The 13,890-nt window shown below is 52.9% G+C and overlaps 2 protein-coding genes across 6 annotated transcripts in view; one reads left to right on the top strand and one right to left on the bottom strand.

Annotated features, from left to right (window-relative positions):
• Nucleotides 1-1,327: 1,327 nt before the first annotated feature.
• On the top strand, nucleotides 1,328-7,063 carry FICD (FIC domain protein adenylyltransferase). Of its 2 annotated transcripts, none has more exons than XM_026515047.4 (3): nucleotides 1,328-1,531; nucleotides 2,956-3,305; nucleotides 4,261-7,063. In XM_026515047.4, the coding sequence occupies exons 2-3, from the start codon at nucleotides 3,005-3,007 to the stop codon at nucleotides 5,334-5,336; spliced, it is 1,377 nt and encodes a 458-aa protein (XP_026370832.2). In that variant the 5' UTR covers nucleotides 1,328-1,531; nucleotides 2,956-3,004; the 3' UTR covers nucleotides 5,337-7,063. The 2 variants fall into 2 exon arrangements, with proteins under 2 accessions (XP_026370832.2, XP_057161744.1); XM_057305761.1 differs by having other exon boundaries at nucleotides 1,329-1,753.
• The window catches only part of SART3 (spliceosome associated factor 3, U4/U6 recycling protein), a 35,990-nt gene continuing 29,133 nt past the window's right edge, over nucleotides 7,034-13,890 (bottom strand). For 2 of the 4 annotated variants that reach the window (XR_007190566.2, XR_003320582.4), the window contains exons 15-20: nucleotides 13,471-13,639; nucleotides 11,914-12,368; nucleotides 11,228-11,380; nucleotides 10,185-10,375; nucleotides 9,232-9,484; nucleotides 7,034-7,313 (exon numbers count right to left, since the gene is read on the bottom strand). Coding sequence is in view for 2 of the 4 variants with exons in the window: in XM_026515046.4 (XP_026370831.2) it covers nucleotides 9,307-9,484; nucleotides 10,185-10,375; nucleotides 11,228-11,380; nucleotides 11,914-12,368; nucleotides 13,471-13,639 (1,146 nt within the window). In the remaining 2 variants the exon portion in view is untranslated. Of the gene's footprint in view, nucleotides 7,314-8,411; nucleotides 9,485-10,184; nucleotides 10,376-11,227; nucleotides 11,381-11,913; nucleotides 12,369-13,470; nucleotides 13,640-13,890 lie in introns of those variants that run through there. The other 2 variants (XM_026515046.4, XM_026515045.4) reach the window with 1 other exon arrangement.

The raw sequence follows: 13,890 nt of genomic DNA, 5'->3' as shown, positions 1-13,890 counted from the left end.
AAGCACAGCCAGCAAGGGCCAAAGCTGTTTGGTCCTTCACCTTGCAATGCCCTCCCCTGTCCCCACGGTGTCTTTTATGACAGCACACTTCTGGCTGTGGTCAGTAGCTTCCCTAAACTAGAAGCCGACTGAGACCTATGAAAGGACATGGAGTCACTCCCCAGTGACTGGAGCCACCTGCAGCTCTGTTTCTTCCGTGAATAAGAAAACAGCAACAACATTGTGTCTTGTCTAGGAATAATTGCAACAGCAGATACTTATCAAATGTTAGCTTTGTGCCAGACATGGAGGATCTCACTTCCCCCTCACACAAAACCCTAGGAGGAGGTACTGTCATCGCACTGTCCCCATTTTAGAGAAGCAGACGGGACCGGTAAAATCAAGTCACTTGCTAAATGTAACTCAGTTTTTAAGTGGCAGAGCTGGTATTAGACCCCAGGGCTGTGTGGCTCCAGTAGAGACCCCCACAACCACTGCCTGATAGTGGCTCCCAAGGGGAATGGGGGTCATGGAGGAGGGCAGATCTTGAAGATGCAGGCCTTCCGCAGATCCTGAACTTGAGGTCAAAGGCGAGGTCGGTTGTTTGTCCCCGTTTTACAAATGGAAAAACTGAGGCTTAGAGTAACGCCCAAGGTCACACAGGGCTTAGGTGACAACGTCTGGATTGAAGCCTGCAGAATCTATATGGCTAACATCTTAATGCTTAGCATTTCTGAGCATGTCCTAGATGATGAATTTCAGTATTTGTGAACAAGGATGGAGGTTTCAGCTCTCTGCTTCAAGGAAAAATCCCAGTCTCTCTGGGAAGCTAAATAAACCAGACAGTTCCTTCTCGAGGGGATGCAAATTATAGAGTCGGGGAGGAAAAGGGAAAGAGAGGTGAGAAAGCGGGGGAAGAGGGCAACCCTGTTATCACAGCGTCGGGGCTAAGAACAGGAGCTCTGAAGTCAGACTAACAGGGTGCGGAGCATCCTCATTTTCCACGTAAGGAAACGGAGGCCCACGAGAGTGGCCCCGGGACAAGGCGCAGAAGCGCAGCTCTTCACGGCAGACGGAATTGCGAGTTTCCGGTCGCGGAACCGATAGGACCCCCAATCGCCGCCGCGCTGGTTTTCCGCCCGCTACTCCCGCCTGTCGCCCGGGCCCCGCCCCTCCGGTTGCCCATTGGCTGCTGCGGGCACGAGACCAACACAGGAGCCAGCCAATGGGGGTGACCCACGGCGCGTCTTTCCCGGGGAAGCCGACACAGACGCGAGAACCCGGAAGTGCGAGGGGATGACGAGTCGGAGAAGCCAATCCGCCGCAAAGAGGATGGCGGACCGACCAATGGCGAGTCGCCGGGGGCGGGGTCAGAAGGCCGGCGGCGAAGTAGGGCCTGGGAGCCCGTGGCTGCTGGGCCTCCGAGCGCCTGGAAGGCGGCGGCAGGGTCGGGCAGCAGCGCGCGGTAGGAGGGGGAAAGCCCTAGGGGCTCGGAAGGAGCGAGCTGGGCAGGGGACAGCGGCGAAGTGAGCCCTGGGCGGGATTCAGAGGGGTAAGTCCAGCCACTTCGCCCCTCTGGGCCTCAGTTTCCCCCTTCCTAGTGTACTGAGGGGTGAGACGTTCGCATCTCCTGCCTTCCCCGCGCAGACGCGGGTCCCTGGCGAACTCCAGCTCTGCCGCGGATCCCATCCCTCCCGGAGCCTCCCAGAACACCTGGACGAAGCAGTGACCCATACTCTCTTCTAAACCTCCAGAGCACACCCAGCGTACCCCGGTTAGAGCACAGACCAAGCCATTTCAGGTGTATCAATGAGCCAGGCTTCCCCATTAGACTCTAAGCCCTGGGTGATCACAAACCTAATCAGTCATTTCTGGGTCTTGGAGGCTCAGCACCAGGAGCAGGCCGGAGCAGGGATGCATGGGCCCTGATTGGGAATAAGGTAGCGGTTAAGACCTGGGTACTCTTCCCAGATGCACTGGGGATTCATTCTTGAAGCTTCTATTTACTCGCGTGGCCTTCTGGAGATTCACTTACTCTGCTTTAGTTTCCCTTGTCTGTAAAATGGAGTTGGGGGTAGCTTTCCTTCATAGGGTGTTAATAATTGAGATAACGCATGGCTAGCACTCAGCTTAGTGCTCAGTACACCATAGTTGCCCAATAAATGCTTATTGTTAGCATAATGGTGCCTGCATACCTGACCCCTCCACTCCCGCTGCCAGCCCAAAGCACATGCCCACTGTTATGTGGAGGGCGAGTGGTCACCCACTTTGGCCCACAGCTTGAGTTTCTTTTGAGGTGCTTGGACTGCCCAAGCTCTAGGTGAGATCCTTGCTGGACAGGTCAGGGAAGGAAGGCCAGAGAGGGGAGCAGCACTGTGGCTAATACCAGGATGTAGGCATGAAGAGGCGGCCACCATGTGGCAGCAAATCAGGCCACCAAACAGTTGTGTGCATCAAAGACCAGACCTCAGAACTGCTTTGGCCAATCTGAATATGTGTGTGGTCAGAGATCTGTGGTCAAGGGAGGGGACTTTAGAGCCATAGGTTCCTGAATTCAAGTCCTAAAGCTGTCACTTACTCACTGGGTGACTGTGGACAAGGGGCTTCATCTCTCTGAGCCTGTTTCGTCATCTGGAGAAGTGGGATGACGATAGCATCAGCTCCTGTTGAAGACTGCAAGAGACAGTTATGCGTGAGGTCCCTTAGTGCTTAGCCCAGGGCCGGGCACACAGTAAGTGCTCAATAAATGTTGAGTGCAGTGGCATTACTTTTCAGAGTCACGGTGCCCTGGAAGTGGCACCCGTCCTCCAGGCTGGCCCCTCCCCATTTATATCCACTTCCTGCCTTGCCCCAACCCGTGGTCATAGTGAAATAGGAGGTGTTGGGGGGCCTGAGTTCAGAAACTGAATTCAGAAACCTATCTTAAACATGTCCCCTTCCCCTGCCTCATCTCCTACAACTCTTGGTTCCCTGCAGATCCTGCTCTGAGGCAACTGAGTATGTACAGGGGCCCACCTGAGTCCAGATGACACTCATGCCGATGGCTTCAGTGATGGCAGTGACTGAACCAAAATGGGTCTCCGTCTGGGGCCGCTTCCTGTGGGTGATGCTGCTGAGCATGGTGGTGGGGTCCCTGCTGGCGCTGTTGCTGCCGCTGGGGGCCTTAGAAGAGCAGTGTCTGACTGTGCTCAAAGGCTTCTACCTGCTCAGGAGCAAGTTGGACAGGATGCAGCATGCCATCACCAAGTGCAGCAGCCCTTCCACAGAGCTCAGTGTCACCTCCAGGGAGGCACCACTGCTGGCGGTCAAGACCAAGGCCTCTCCAGGTAAGGCAGACCGGCCAGCTGTCCTCACCACTTCTGAACTGGATAGCTATTTAGAGTGCCTACCGTGTCCCGTGTGCAGGGCACAGGGTACTCTGGTGAACAAGTCCGCCCCGAGCTCCCAGCCTAGACGAGCTGACAACTGGCTAAGATATAGCATCACCAGTGTGGTGATGGGGAAACTGGGGAGCATAGCAGGCGGGCTCCCTGGAGGGAATGCCTGAGCTGAGACCCCAGTGTAAATGGGAAAATGACCCAAAGGAAAATGCATGAGGGGACAAGTGCACCAGGCAGAGACCAGAGGGTGAGGGAGCCTGGGCATGTGAGGAAAAGCAGCCCCGTGTGTGGCTGACACTCAGCGGGTGGAGGGGTGATGAGGGACAGCTAGGTCTAGCAGTTTCTGTCCCTCCGCACTGTCCTCTGGGGTGCACTGAGCAGCACCCCTGGGCTCTAACCACTGGATGCCAGCAGCACTGCCCCCCTATCAGACACTGCTAGCTGTCCGGGGGCGGGGGGGGGGGGGGGGTGGCAAAATCACCCCTGGTTGAGAAACACTGGGTTAAAAGATTTAAAGAACAGCCCAGGGATGGGGAAGCCTCCAGAGCCTAGCACCAGGGGGGAGCTGTTAACAGCCTAGGCCTGAAGGGACAGGGGCCGGGACCAGCACCACCAAGACTGATCCAGGACAGCAGAGAGCTGAGCATATGGGAGAGTCACCTAACAGGAGCTGCAGCCACAGCCACTCACTCCAGCACTCGGAAGGCGGGGCCAGGGAGTCCAGGTGGTACCTCCCAGGTACAGAGAATGGCTCTGGGGACACACAAAGACCAGCTGCAGTGGTACCGTGAGCAGAGGAGCTGGAATGAGCCCCATGAAGGGCCAGCAAAGGGGCCAGCTCCCCTGAACATCCTTTGCCCTCCCTACCCTCCCTGCCAACGCTTCTCTGGCTCTTTTCTAGCTGGTAAGTTGGAAGCCAAAGCAGCTCTGAACCAAGCCCTGGAGATGAAACGCCAAGGCAAGCGGGAGAAAGCCCACAAGCTCTTCCTACACGCCCTCAAAATGGACCCAGACTTCGTGGACGCGCTCAATGAGTTTGGCATCTTTTCAGAAGAGGACAAGGACATCATCCAGGCGGATTACTTATACACCAGAGCGCTGACCATCTCGCCCTACCACGAGAAAGCGCTGGTCAACCGGGACCGGACGCTGCCGCTGGTCGAGGAGATTGACCAGAGGTATTTTAGCATCATTGACAGCAAAGTGAAGAAGGTCATGTCCATCCCCAAGGGCAACTCCGCCCTGCGCAGGGTCATGGAGGAAACCTACTACCATCACATCTACCACACGGTCGCGATCGAGGGCAACACCCTCACCCTCTCGGAAATCAGGCACATCCTGGAGACCCGCTACGCCGTGCCAGGGAAAAGCCTGGAGGAGCAGAACGAGGTCATCGGCATGCACGCGGCAATGACGTACATCAATACAACGCTGGTCTCCCGCATCGGGTCTGTCACCGTCAACGACGTGCTGGAGATTCACAGGCGGGTGCTGGGTTACGTGGATCCAGTGGAAGCTGGCAGGTTTCGGACGACACAGGTCCTCGTGGGACACCACATCCCTCCCCATCCTCAAGATGTGGAAAAGCAGATGGAGGAGTTCCTCCAGTGGCTCAACTCTGAGGACGCCATGAATCTGCACCCAGTGGAGTTTGCGGCCTTGGCCCATTATAAACTGGTTTACATCCACCCTTTCATCGACGGCAACGGGAGGACCTCACGCCTGCTGATGAACCTCATCCTGATGCAGGCGGGCTACCCCCCCATCACCATCCGCAAGGAGCAGAGGTCCGAGTACTACCACGTACTGGAGGTCGCCAATGAAGGCGACGTGAGGCCGTTCATCCGCTTCATCGCCAAGTGTACGGAGACCACTCTGGACACCCTGCTCTTTGCCACAACGGAGTATCCGGTGGCACTGCCCGAGGCCAAACCCAACCACTCCGGGTTTAAGGAGACGCTGCCTGTGAAGCCCTAACCCTCGAAATCCTCCCTTGGGGACAACAGAGGTCCCCAAGGTGGGGGGGAAAAACCTTAGCATTTCATAGAAACCTAGTTGTCTCCTAAAGCAAAAGGAGACAGAAAAGGAACTTAAACATTCTTTACCTCCAAATGTTTCAGTTAAAAAAAAAGAAAACCTAAATTATTACGCCTTATCTCTAAGGTAACTTATAATTCAGCCCAAGTTATTATTTATTTTCTTTTTGGGGGCTAGTAAATGTTGTGTGGTGTCTGCTGTCTGCACTGGTGGCCCGAAGTAGGCTTTTGGGGGCATCAGTGCTGTGTGTGTAACCAGAACGCGGGTTCTGGCGCAGAATTTGCACTCGGGTGGGGGAGAGGCCAGAAGTGTGGAAGGAGGTCCAGAAGCTATAGGAGGAACTCCTCCGAGTGTCCTGTGACTTGACCTGAGAGGTCAGCACTCTTGGGGAGAACCTGGTCCCGGTTTTGAGAAAGGACTGAAAGCTTGCTTCTATAGACACTGGCGTTGAGACTAATTCTCACTGGTAGAGCAAACTTTTGAGATGTGAAATAAGATTAATGTTGACATTTCTAGTTAGATGCCTTGCTCATTTCAAGGAAGGCCTTGAGTCATAGTTAGCTCGCAAACTCCAGTGCCAGAGGCTGTTATGTTGTTCCCTTATCAAGACTTTTTCTAATTAAGAATAGGGGAGTGGCCAGCTTGGTATGCTCTGTGTATGAAATGTTTCTCGCACTTCGTTCTCAGCAACTCAGACCAGATATTTTGGTCTACAAGTCCTCTGGGTTCGTCACACAACTGAGTCCTACCACAGGTCAGGTATCGCCAAGTAACCAAGTCTGCCCTCAGCCCTGACTCTTGAGCTGAACATCTTGTGTAGGCAGATATTCAAGAACACATCTGAGAAAACAGATGGCACGTCAACACCAAGTAAGCATTTCTGAAAATGAATTAGAGGGAGTTTCTACCAAACCAAGAAGAAACCTTTCACCACAGCCAGGATGTGTCCTTTTTGTCACGCAGTCTTCTCCACTTACTGACTTGACCCCCACACCTCCCACAGCCATTGTACTGTCCCGCGTCCCGTCAGGGAAGCAGAAGAGATTGCCTTGGAGTGGCCTTATTTTTCTAGCAATTTGTAAAATGATAAAATGTTCTACGTAATACGGCCAGGTTTCCAAGTCATTCTACAGAAGACGACTCCTCTATCAAGAGCATATTGGCCCCAGCGCCGATATGACCGCTGCTATGCTGCTCAGAGTCAAAAGGGCCATAGGTTCCTTTCCCAGTGACGGAGCCTGGGACATCTAGCGCTGTCATGCACTTTGTCGGGGTCGGAATGGTGGTGAACACATACACAGTGTGGTCTCTGACTTGGAAGTCACACCCTGACAGGAAGGAGGTCACTCTTCTGAGGTAGCAGGTGTTTCTACAGTTAACTGTGTAATAGGCACAGAGTAGCCTTCGGAAAGATTAGGAAAAAGCTGTGTGACGTGGCCCCAAGGGAGAGTTATTCCAACCCTTATAAAAAATATTTTCATCCTCGTATGCTGCCATAAGGTATCTCTTCAACCTGAAGTCTTCTATCGTCCTGGTTTTACAAGCACACCGAGGAAGCCTGACAGAAGTGCGTGCTTGGTACTAGAGAGAAACATGCACTTTAGCTCTGTTGTGAAGGATGTTACTTGACAGATTACTGACTCTAATAAAGTATTTTATTACATAAAGGCCTGAGACTTTGCTGTCTTATTCAAGCGATGTTCCCATCCGTCACAAGGATGAAGGAGGAATTCTTTCGGAACGTTAAGCCCTGTCTGTATTACGGCATAAGGTGCTCGTTTCGACAGGCAGATGAGAGGGAGCTGTGGGGGTAAGCGACCTACCTGCACTGGCAGGCCTGAAGCACTGGTCTTCCGCTAACACGCCAGTAACGCAAATGGTGTTTCGTGCTTCTGTTTACCATCAGTTCTTGATTGCCTGGGGAAAACACATAAACCCACTCACATGTTCCTGACGGTCCGTTTCTAGGACTGTCCAACACCCTGAGCCCCGAGCTCGAGTCTGAGTGGGTTCAATTCTGTAATGAGCCTGTGTTGACATGAGAAAGCATGAAGTGAGGGCAGAAGACTGGCCAACAGCAAGAGAGCGGAACGGTGAAATGTGCAGCAGCGGGAGTGAAGCCACATCAGCTGGGACTGGTAAGGAGATACTCAGGGCTCCTCGGTGGCAGTCCCTGTGCGTTCCTAGTCCTCTCGCCCAACCAACAGTCTTCGGTGGGGCGGGGGGGGGGGGGGGGGGGGGCGTGGTATGTGCCCGTTTCAAGAACACAGGAGGGACCAGGGTTACAGCACGCGTTTTTCTGGCCACTACGTGAATTTAATTCACAACTAACACCTAACAAAAAATGTTTTGTGGGAAAGAGAAAGACAAGGTGGAGGGGAACTGTCAGATTAAAAGACTTCAGAGGTTTATCAACCGGTCCTAACTTCCTAGGGGGTGGGGGGATGCACTTACAAAACAACAGGAAACTAGAAATTTGGATAGTTGAGGACTTGAAGGCATTATTGCTCTTCTTTCTAGGAGTAATGATAAAAGCTCGGGTACAGGCCGGATCTCTTGCAGGCACTGGCCGCAGTCCCTGGGGGTGGGGGGCGGGGCTGCCGAGATGTCACAGGGAGGGCGGGTGCGGCGGCGGTGAAGGACCCTGCGCTAGACAGCGATGCTGAAGCTCAAGGACGTGAGTCCTTTTGCTCTTTTGTCAACATTTTTGGATGACATGACCAATTTTCCATTAAAAATGCAGTAAAGCCTGGTGCACAAAAACTTAAAAACCAGATAAAGCGGGTTGATTTCTAGCACGCATGAGAGCATTTCCTGATTTCTTCCCCCAGAATGCCTTTATTTAAAAAGTCCGTTTCCCTACTGAACTGGCAACATGGCTTTTAAAGCAATAAATATTTGATAGGAGATGAGAGGTAAAAAAGCCTAGAAGCTAAAGGGCCAAAATGCAGCAAAGTGAAGTCTAAAACTGAAGAGCCATCACAACTGAAATGACAAATCAAAGGGACAACAGGATCTGACTTACAAAAGTTCTATTTACACATCTGTTAGGTAACACAAGTGCACCCACTTCAAAATACATCCGTGTTTGAATGCACGTCTGAGTACCATTCGGCAAGAAGTTTTTAAGAGAACTTCAGTTTAATAAACAAAGCTAAGTGGGGAGAATTTAAGTTTGCACTTGACATGGTATTTAAACAAAACCAAAGGGCAGAAACTCAATATTTAGACAAAGAACACAGTTCACTAATCGCCAGGCAAAGAAAATGGTCCACAGCAGGTGGCACACAGAACTCCCATAGAAAACAAAGGTCACAGATATTTCGCTTTTAGGAAACATAAAACAATGGGTTGATGTGTCATTTACAAATACATAATATAAAAACGCACAGCCCCCTTTGAACGAAAATCCATCAAACGTTTTTTACGTGACTTCTCCTATCCCCACCACCCCTTTACTAAAATAGGCCATTCTGGTGAATTACTAGCATCTGCCATTTTGTCTTTTAAAATTAAAAGAGTGACGGGCACGTGAGCTGCGCAGGCTGTAAGAGAAGTGTCTTCTTATAAAAGGGGGCCAGAGCTGGCCAAAAACATTTGGACAAGTGGGTCTCGAAACGGTGTGTTTGAGTTTCACTTCTGTTTCTCACTCTATAAGACACAAAAATAGCTTAAGAAACTACACACTGGGCCCAACCCATGGAGTGATCGTTTTCCTCCCATTGCCCTCAATATGAGGGAGCGCTTCAAGCCTCCTTCCTTGGACACCCTCATCCCCTTCTGTCTAACCCCGAGGAAAATACGTGGGGGGGTGCTGCCCCGGGCCCTTCCATACCCAGAGTACAGCTGGGTGCCGGGTGCTCTTCCTGGCCAGCGTGAAGTAAGGCATTTCCCTTCTCCAGAGTCCCGTTCACTTTCTCAGAAGCAACTTGGCAAAATCAGCATTGGACATCTTGGGCGCCTCGGTGGCTGCTGAGGCGGTGACCGCCGGCTGCGGGGCAGGGCCGTTCTCAGCCTGGGCAACCGTCGCGCTTGGGCGCTGCAGGGCACGAGGCAGCAGGGAGAGCTGGGTTCTCCCCTTCCCCCGCCTAGAAGAGCAAACACCGGGTGTACACTTGCAAAGCAACCATTCGTGGCCCCTGCTTTATTTGCAAAATTAAGCCAGGATGGTCTTCAATCAGCCGAAGTTACAGAGTGAAGACCACACTTTCTGGCTCATTTCTATAGTTTGTTACTAGAGAAGTTTCTCAGAATGTGTAGAGTCCCAAGTTAATAGGTGAAGAGTAAAAACCAGTTTAACAAACTGCCTTTTTCACAATTTTGGCAAAGACCAACCCTGTGCAACAGTCACACGTAAGGTGGATAAAAACGCTATCCTCTTTCAGACTTTACCCCAAACCACCTCACGATTTCGCTGTCTCCTTCCTACCAGGTGAAAAGCTAGCTCTTCTGTGATTACACCCAGAGTGTAGATTACCCCGGCAAGCATATGGCTGTCAGGTTCTAAATCTACTCGTATGGATTCTACTGCCAAAAGGAGGCTTTAAAATAGCCACTGCCTAGAAACCAACTGACCTCAGATAAATCACATGTGTAAACTGAAACACCAGGAAGGGCTCCACTTCTGGGCTTGTGCTCTGCATGGATCTGCTCTGGGGAAGGACAGTGAGCATCCCCAGGAACAGGAGGCCCTGGCTTCCCGCCCCAGCTCGCTGTACTAGCAGGAAACGAATCCACCACAGTGCTGGCCAGGGCCAAGTCCGCGCAGGGTGCCATGCACACACTTACGCTCCGTAAATCTGCCGCGGCACCATGGCGCCACCTGGAGCTTTCCTTGACTCTGGCTTCTCTGGAACCTTCCTCTGAGGGGGATTACTGATGGCCACTTTGATGACATTCTCTTTGATGGTCATGCCATCCATCTTCAATACAGCCTGTGACGCCTGGGACTCATTTTCATACTCCACATAGGCCAGGCCCTGTAAGAGGCAAAATTCAGATCCAAAGCCAGATCAGGTGCGGCCGAGCCAGGACCCAACCTCCTGCCTCAGCCCGGAAGCCAGTACCGGGCAGGCACCCCGACATCGGGTTCCCTTCCCCACCGCCACCATCCTTTGTCTATCAGTCTACGCACTGGCCCTACTCTTCCTCCCTGTTTCTCCAGCTGACTGTAACTTCAGATAACCTTTGTGAGGTCAGCGTATCTCGTGCTTGCTCCGGCAAAAAAGAAAAAAAAACAGACAATGACGGAAAAGGAAAAATAGGGAGGGAAGGAGGAAGGGGCCGACAGACCAACTAGTATAAATCCAGCAAGAGCAAATGAATGAGGCGGCTGGACACAAGGTGAGCCCTCATGGCTGGGCCCCAGCCCCTCCGTACTTCATGCTCTTCAACTCTCCACCAACCCGGAGGGCTGGGGGAAAGACCGGTAACCCAAACTCTAAACAACTACTCAGAATGTGGTAATTTTGCAGGACGCTGGGGGGAGCCAGTGGGAGGACGTGATGGGGTCTCAGACCGGAGGGGGTGCCTGGAAGCCTCGTGAAGAGGTGAGTCTGGGCAGGAGGGCGCAAGCAGCCAGGGGTCTGCACTGTGGCCCCTGCTAATTTATGGGAAGTTTTCTTTCCCCCAATGCCCTATTCTTTTTAGTATAATTAGCTAGAAACAGGTTAATCCGACTCCAAATGCAAGTAGAGCGAAGTGTCCCTATTGTTCTGTGAACTTGTTTCTCAGCAAATGAGGAACCCACTCAGAACCTATTAATCTGAACATATGGAGAAGCAGGTTTGCCCGAGCCTCAAGAAGCTAACACTGTCCGTGTAGACACTGACCTTTGGTTTGCCTGCCCGGTTGGTAACCAGCCTGATGTCCTTCACGGTGCCATGAGCCTTACAGATCTCTTCTAGCTCCTCTTTAGTGCAGGAAAAAGGCAGGCCTGAGACAAACAGCTTGTGTTTCTCCAGGGCAGTGCTGTACCGGAACACCTACAGGAAGAAGGGAAGGAAAGAGTCAAACACCCAGGGCCCAGCCCAGTGCACCAGGCTCGAGACCACAGGTCTCGCCCCAGCCGGAGACCAGAGCCGATTCTGGCTGCTGCAAACCGTTAGTGGGGTCACCCTGGGAAAGTCGCTTAACCTCTCCAAGCCCCGACTTCCTCCCCCGGATCATGGGAGGGATAGAAGCCCCTAGTCTCAGAGTTGAGGTGAGCATCTGACAAGGTAACATGATAAGTACTCCGCACAGCCCCTTGCCACTCCTCAACGTTCAGTGGCAAGTACCCATTATTGTGATTTCCAATTTTCTCATCATCTGTCAACTAGTGCGAGCTCGAAGTGACCAAGCCGTGAGTCAGGCCTCACCTACCCAGCTCAGAACAGACCCTGGTTAATGTGTGAGTCTAGCTCTTAACAGACTACAGACCTTCCACGTAGGTTCTAAATGTTAGTTACTGTAGCCAAAGAGCGTTCAGTCTGTCGACAGCAACCCGACATGAAAGGCGTTTTCTGAACAGACCCACCTTGAAATCAGGATTTTTGCTCTTATCCACACAGGGGGAAACGAACATCGGCCTCCCTTCTACAGTCTTCCGGTCCAACTCCAGCGCCTTCAGGGCCGACTTCTCCTCTTTAAACTCCACGTAGCAGTAGCCTCGGAAATCGCCCCGGTTGCTGAAGATGGGGCGGATCTCCGCCACCTCCCCACAGGCCTCAAAGAGCGGCCGGAGCTTCACTTCCGGCTCGCCCAAGCTGTAGGGCAGGTTGCTGACGAAGACGGTGATGCTGTCCTTACTGCTGTCGTGGGGCACCTTGGGCACGTCCCTCTTCAGGGCGGCCGCCCTCTCCTTCTGCTTGGAGGGGGGGTCGACATCTACAGGCGCACTCTTCCCAAAGAGTCCCGTTTCTGCCTCTAGGTCCTGTGCGTCCCCGGCTGGAGGAGTGCTGTTCTCCACCTTTCTGCGTTTGGAAGGCTGCTCTGTAGGGTGAAAGAAGAAAAGCAGCAACGATTAACGAACTGCTTCTTCTCTTCCGGTGAGCTACTCGATGTAACCCTCCTCCCACTGCGGGATGGCGGGTCTGCAGCGGCTGCACATGACATGCCCGGCTCCTGTCTCTGGAGCCGAGCACGCACCTCGCCCTCCTTTGGCCTCCACCATTAATCCAGACCATCCTCTCCCACGGTCCCGATTATACGCCACTGCAGGCACGTGTTACATCTGCGTTCCCCTGCTACACCTGGAGCCCTCAAGGACAGTGAGCTAATCTCCATCCATTGTCACTTTTTTAATTTTTTAAAAGATTTTATTTATTTATTTGAGAGAGACAGCCAGCGAGAGAGGGAACACAGGCAGAGGGAATGGGAGAGGAAGAAGCAGGCTCACAGCAGAGGAGCCTGATGTGGGGCTCGATCCTAGAACGCCGGGATCACGCCCTGAGCCGAAGGCAGACGCTTAATGACTTGAGCCACCCAGGCGCCCCCATCCATGGTCATTTCTGACGGCCTCAAAAAGGTGCACAAGAAAGGTCCCTCTGGTTGACACCTTTGTACTAGGAAAACACATGGAGTCCCTGAATGTCTACGAACAATTCTTTCCCTTGATAGACCGTGCTAAAATAAATCTGACCCACACCCGCCCACCCCTGAAATGGCAGAGGCGAGAGAAGCCCTAGTTGGAAACTCCACCAAGTCAAAACCATCCAGTAGGCCAAGCAAGGCGGTGCGGGGTGCTAGAGCCTAAGAGGCTGAAGGGCAGGGACAGCGACAGCTGGACTGTGGGAACCCAAGCGGGGTGAAGGGGCACCACACAGGAGGCGGGCAGAGGGGGCAACGGCACAGTGGACGGAGTGGAGCCCAGGTGGACAGGCGGGAGTGGCTGCAGGGCAGTGCCGGGCTCACGACCTAGAGCCCGAGCAGGGGGAGGACACCCATGTGGACGACAGGCAGGGACAGGAAGGGTGATGGGGCACCATGCAAGCAACTTATTCTCAGCTGGTTCAGACACTAGTTCTCTGTACGGTGTCTGTAACTTCTCTGGAAGTTAGAAGTGTTCCCAAATAACATTTCCAGAAAGCTCTACCTTCTTCATCATCGCCCCACTCCTTCTCATCATCCTCTTCTGCTTTGCGCTTGTCTGCGCCTCTGGTCTTTTTCTTCTTTTTCAACGCTTTCTTCTCGGCCCGTGCCCTCTTCCGCTGTTCGACCTTTTCTTCTTCCTGCTGGGCAAGGGCTGCTTCCTTCTCCGCAGCCTGGGAAGATAGGAGCATGGACGCATTACTAGGATGCAGCAACTGTGGGACCTCTATGGGCCCATGCCTAGCGGAGAAGAAAGAGGACGCAGGGAGCCAAAATTTGCTACCCCAGGGAAAGGAGAGGTCATGAGGAGGAGAAGGGCGTGAGACAACTTTCCCTGCCAGGGCTTCTTCAGGCTTCGTAGGGTTCCGTATCTCACGTCTACGGGATGTCCTGCAGCATCCCCAGTAATTACTCACCAGAAGAA

This window comes from Ursus arctos, unplaced genomic scaffold (assembly GCF_023065955.2).
Source record: "Ursus arctos isolate Adak ecotype North America unplaced genomic scaffold, UrsArc2.0 scaffold_34, whole genome shotgun sequence".
NCBI classification, from domain to species: domain Eukaryota; kingdom Metazoa; phylum Chordata; class Mammalia; order Carnivora; family Ursidae; genus Ursus; species Ursus arctos.
The sequence above is the reverse complement of the archived record's forward strand: the minus strand, read 5'-3'. Positions and strand labels throughout refer to the sequence as shown.